At 35.7% G+C, this 5,837-nt stretch overlaps 1 protein-coding gene and 1 long non-coding RNA gene across 2 annotated transcripts in view; one reads left to right on the plus strand and one right to left on the minus strand.

The window, feature by feature from the left end:
- Positions 1 to 1,092, plus strand: part of LOC107716478 (uncharacterized) — a 6,735-nt gene extending 5,643 nt beyond the window's left edge. The window contains exons 2-3 of the long non-coding RNA XR_001637214.1: positions 518 to 523; positions 1,018 to 1,092. This is a non-coding gene — a long non-coding RNA (uncharacterized LOC107716478). The remainder of the gene's footprint in view (positions 1 to 517; positions 524 to 1,017) is intronic.
- LOC107716477 (glutamate receptor ionotropic, delta-1) overlaps positions 1 to 5,837 on the minus strand; it is a 408,968-nt gene that overhangs the window by 46,565 nt on the left and 356,566 nt on the right. Inside the window, 1 exon segment of the mRNA XM_074560098.1 lies at positions 602 to 775. Coding sequence (XP_074416199.1) covers positions 602 to 775 — 174 coding nt within the window.

Here is a 5,837-nt window from a genome sequence, read left to right on the forward strand (position 1 = left end):
CATACATACACACACACACACACACACACACACACACACACACACACACACACAGACACAGACACAGACACACACACACACACACACACACATAATATTTAGTAAAATCTTTCAGTCCCAAGCTACACCCATGGTAATACCTGCTGAAATACCAGCTTTGCCATTACAGAAATAATTTCACATTTTTACAATTTTTACTGTAGTTTTATTGAATAAATGCAGCCTTGGTGATCATAAGAAACTTCTTTCAAAATTAATTAAATAAATAACAGCATCTCAGAGAATGCATAAAAACAAACTATTGTGAAAAAACAAACAAACAAAACAAAAAAAAACTCTACACATTATAAAACACTTTTAACTAAAACTAAAACGATGAAACCCCGCATAAGGGCATGTTAAAAATGAATAAATTAGCAATAAAAGGTAAAAAAACAAACACTGTTTTAGCAAAAAGTCTGTGTCCCCATGTCTTTAAAGGTTGAAAATCCCTGATCTTAACTTTGCTTGTTTTAAGAGGTTGGTTTGAGACTGCATATGGATTTGATCTCCTATAATGCATCAGCAACCTGATGATGATGTTGTTTCTATGGTTACTGACCTCCAGCGACTGCAGATAGCCCTCCTGAGGGTCGCAGAGCAGTGAAGAGATACGGTGGTTGTTCCTCATACAGCTCACACTGCTATCCTTCCAAAGAGGGAAAATCTGCCTGACGACGGTCATCCTTCCCAAGGAACTGTGGGCCAGCTCCATAATCTCAGTATCACTGATCTCCTAAACTCACACAGAAACAAAATACAAAGAAATCATGCTTCTTTATGAAACAGGCCGAATCACAGCCATGCTGACATAGAGCGATATCACACGGCTACTGTGTGATATTGATCATTTATCTATTGTATATTACATTGATAAATAATCTATATTGTTTGAAATAAAAAAAGTATATCTTTAGAATAGGGAACACATATTGACTATTAACTAAGAGTTTTCCCTTAATAAACTCCTACAGTAAGTTAAGTTTAGATATGGGATCGGGTTAAGAGATCTAGAACATGGTCATACAGAATAAGGCATTAAATATGCTTTATAAGTACTAATAAACAGCTGATATACTACTAACATGCATGCTAATAAACTAGTTAATAGTGAGAATTGGACTTGCTACCACTAAAAATAATGTGCTACCATGAAAAAAAGATATGTCATGCATCACTTTTTTAAACAACAAGATAATATATTTTTTCCCTGAAATGTTGTGTTTCAGATCTAATGTAAATAAATAAACAAAGTAGGGTTTAATTGGGTTTAAACTGTCTAGGGAGCTGTCTACTAGTATTTTAAGGGATTATACTTCTGGATAAGATACGTCATTTTAGACAAATTCAAAGGCAACATTGCATTTAGCCTTCACGAGTCAAGAAATTTTAAATATTAACATTTCTTTCTTTAAAAATCATCATAATTAAATTAAATATTGCCAAATATTTGATTGTGCTATAGGCTATATGGTTTGCCTGTATTATGCTGTTAGCTTAGCAGAATGCTAACCTCAAACTCAGTTAAAAACTAACTGTAGATCAAGACTCATGTGCTTCACATGAGAAGTGCTGTTTGTCTGGTGCACACCAATATAGAAGGTTTCATATCAGTCACTTATAAAGGTCCATTCCTTTTAGGATGCTGCCTGTGGATGACTACGGTGACAGGGGAGGGGACGTGTTCGGTTCACTTAGTTTTGTCGTGGCCACGACATATTAACTCATGGGAATGTGATAATATGTCATGGCCACAAGATATTAATTTGTGGAAACGTCATATTAACTTGTGGGAACGTGATAATACTGTATGTCATGGGCATGAGATCATTTTGTAGTGGAAACAACATCCTTATGTTGTCGCCACGCGAAGTTAAGTCATGGCCTCGAGATGCTATGTTGAGGGAACAACATAATTTTCTCGTGGCCACGAGGTTAATGCGTAAAACCTGTGTGACCATAGCAACCCGAGATTATCAGAGATGGATTTATTAATATTTTATTTTGAATTAAGAATTATTCTTTTTATAATTTCTATATTAATTATTATAGAAATTATTACATTATTCAATTATTATATTAAACATAGGCCTTGGCTACCGGACTGTATTGAGCGCGATGTAGACAGCATTCAAATAAGGTTTAACATGAATAAATGTTAAAGTACATCAAATAAAATAGGCCTACAAGAAAACATTTTTATCCATCCCACACTCTTGTAAGCCCATTGACTGATCGTCTTTTTCCAGTAATATTTGTATTTTATTGTTATTAATATTATTATTAGCTTATATTATTGATTATATTTTTATATTTGTTTTTTTCCCTTTATTTTGATCTCTTTACTTAACGTTATGAATAGTTCTGTAAATAATAACTCAGTCTACATTTCAATTTGCACATAATATACCTGTACATACAACTTTCTGTTGTTATGTACCTGTACATACAATTGTCGATTTGTATATTTTTTATTCCTTATTTTACTTGTTCTATTTTTTATTTATTTTTATTTCTTATTATCTGTGTTTTTTTTGTTCTGTCACTGTCATTCTGTTACACTGTGGAAGCTTCTGTCACGAAAACAAATTCCTCGTATGTGTAAACATACCTGGCAATAAAGCTCATTCTGATTCTGATTCTGATTTGCAAAATATATGGTAGCAAATACTAGCATAATTATACAGAACATTACTTAAGTAAAGCAATACACAAATTGAAAGGGGAAATAAGCATATATAAAACAACAAAATATAAAAATATAGCCCTAACAAGTTAATAATAATAATAATAATAATAATAATAATAATACTAAACAAATATATATATATTAAAAAAAAAATGTTTTATCCATTTCTAATAATCCAAGTTTTATGGTCACGCGGGTTTGTTTACGCATTAAACTTGTTTCCTCAACATAAAAAGTCGTGGCCACTAAAAATGGATGTCGTTCCCTCAACATAGCATCTTGAGGCCACGACTTAACATCGCATGGCTACGACATAAGGATGAACCGAACATGGCCCCTCCTGGTCACCATAGATGACATATATCAATAGCAATATCAACAGCTCAATATGTTTTTGAAAATGAAGTTATAAGTCATAAGTTTATATATATATATATATATACAGTATATGTTGAGTTACGATTGTCTTTTAAAAAGGCCTCAGGACAGAGAGAAAAGGAAGTGGCAAAAGACAATGGCATAATGATTATTTTATAGCATGCAGGACATTGAGGAAAGAGGGACTCAAACAATATGAAACAATCAATATACAAGCAATTTTGAAGCAGTATCGGGAAGGCTGTGCTGGGTTTAACTGGGTATTATTATTGCAAATTGGGTTATTTAAAAACATGGAATGGCAATGGAAATGGTTTTCAAAAAAATAAAGATTGTACACCTCTGACATCTTTTGAGTGTAGAAATTTGAGACAAAGGTATTGTTTGAGAAGAACTCACATTATACATAATAGTTACCTACAGTTAGTTAACTGTATGTTGCACCTTGTGAAGATATTTGGTGAACACATTCAAATGTCACATACAGTATCTCATACTGGTACACTTCAAATCAGAGCCAGTACCGATAAGCACATTTTTTTTTTTTAACTGTTAAATAGATCATCTCAGACCAACAGCAATTTCCATTGGCTGGGTTATGCTGGTGATGCAAACTGTCCAAAAAGGCTAGATACTGTATTTAACCTAAGAACCTGTTGGTAGGGACAACAGCATAACTAGAATCTAGGGGTGACCCCGAATAGTCGAATATTTGATGCTTCGATAGGAGGAGCCTGATTTGACTACCAATCTCACAGTCGAATATTCGCAGAGGTGTTATGATCATGCCATTTTGGCTATATGGGGGTGCTCAATGTCTGATTTCACATAGAACAACTGTTTTTCTCCCAATAAGTTAATATACAGCCTATTATGATAATGTTGCCAATAACAATCTGAAAAGAAATAAGCTTTTAATAAATATTTTTTAACGTGCGTGAATAAATCCAACCACCCCTATGACAGATTGAAGTTTCACTTTCCATGATCCGTGACCAATGGAGGAGTATCTTGGCGGCAAGGATTCAAATCATTAGCAAGACTCAAACTGACACAGGCAGAGTGAAAGACTGGATTTTTTTTTTTTTCGATCAGGTAGGGTACAAGTGATTTCAAATCATTTCAGCCATTTCTAATTTGATGTTTGGATGCTGTGAACATAGGTGCCGATCCCGTGGGTGCTCGGGATCTTAAAAACTCGAGATATTATTTATTCACTATCATTTTGCTGAAACTGATCTGACAATCTATCCAGTGCATACTTGTGTTTGTGCTCTGGAGAGAATCAAAAGGTTTATTTTTGTCCAGTGCTTAGTCTTGTGAAAGCACGCGAATCCTCTCATTATAACAAAACTTAATGAGATCGCGATGGTGATGAGGGGCAGCTTTTTAGTGACAATTAAGGCAGTGCTCTTTGTGTCCTTTCTATATAGCCTATAATCCATTAAGAATTTGTATAGAACTTTTATTTTTCTGCCACATACATGCTGCAAAGTTTCGTGAATGACATCCATATGCGGATGCGGGATTCAGACTCGAAAGAGCAATGGATGGGACAAAAATATACGTGAAAATGTATGTGAATTGAGGCTATTGAGCACACTTTCTAAAGCACCCTCAGTATTTTAAGGGCACCTATTATGCAAAATCCACTTTTACATGGTGTTTGGACATAAATGTGTGTTGGCAGTGTGTGAACACAACCACCCTACAATGATAAAAATCCAGCCACTGCTCATTTTTTAATCCCCTTTAAACCAAGTTAGCCTCACTAGGCCTGCCGTTTTGATTCTCATGCAGTGTGATGCCACATTGTATAGGGCCGGGCCACGGGGGTTGACTGACAGCTCTGCATTGCTATAGTTTCCGTCCTCAGCGGTTGTATGCTGTCCTCCTTTTTCTCCGCGCTCGAGCAGATGTAATGTCAACAATGTCTCGCAAGCAATCCCGATGCTCTGTGCTTGGATGTAAGATTTTCTCCCAACATCTGAGCTGCTGAGGACGCTGTGGATTACATTCATTTTTCAAGGTAATGCGCCTCAAAATCTACATAAATACGTGTATCACTCCAGAATCCTTTGTGAATGTTGTGCCGTTATAGTGCTTAGCGTTTTAACCGTATTTGTGTGTGTACATTAAGTATTTTTTAACTGATCAGCGCCGCTCTTTTGAGATTAGTTCGCGCCCTTTGTAGCGCGAGATTCATTCGGTAGCGCAGTCGTGCGACTCGGTTCATTGATCCGCATTTGGCTTCCCATATGTACGGCTAAACACCGTTTCTCTCGCTCTCAGTTATGTTGCTTCTACCGGTTGTTTATTGCTGTAGATATGCAATGCAGAGAGATGTATACGCGACAACCTTTTCTGGAGACGGGGCGGGAATATGCAGCTCATTTGCATTTAAAGCGATACACTCCAAAACAGCTCTTTTTTTAGACACACCCCAAAAATGACATTTTCCAGTTGTAATAATAAATGATCTGTTTGGTATTTTGGGCTGAAACTTCAGATACATTCTGGGGATACCCAAGACCAATATTGCATCTTGTAAAAAGGGGCATAATAGGTGCCTTTTAAAGGGGTCATATGATGCGATTTCAATTTTTCCTTTCTCTTCGGAGTGTTACAAGGTCTTGGTGCACAAAGAAGATCTGTAAAGTTGCAAAGACTAAAGTCTCAAATCCAAAGAGACATTCTTTATAAAAGTTAAGACTTGTCCACGCCCTCCTAA

This window comes from Sinocyclocheilus rhinocerous, unplaced genomic scaffold (assembly GCF_001515625.1).
Source record: "Sinocyclocheilus rhinocerous isolate Xijiao unplaced genomic scaffold, SAMN03320098_v1.1 scaffold419, whole genome shotgun sequence".
NCBI lineage: Eukaryota > Metazoa > Chordata > Actinopteri > Cypriniformes > Cyprinidae > Sinocyclocheilus > Sinocyclocheilus rhinocerous.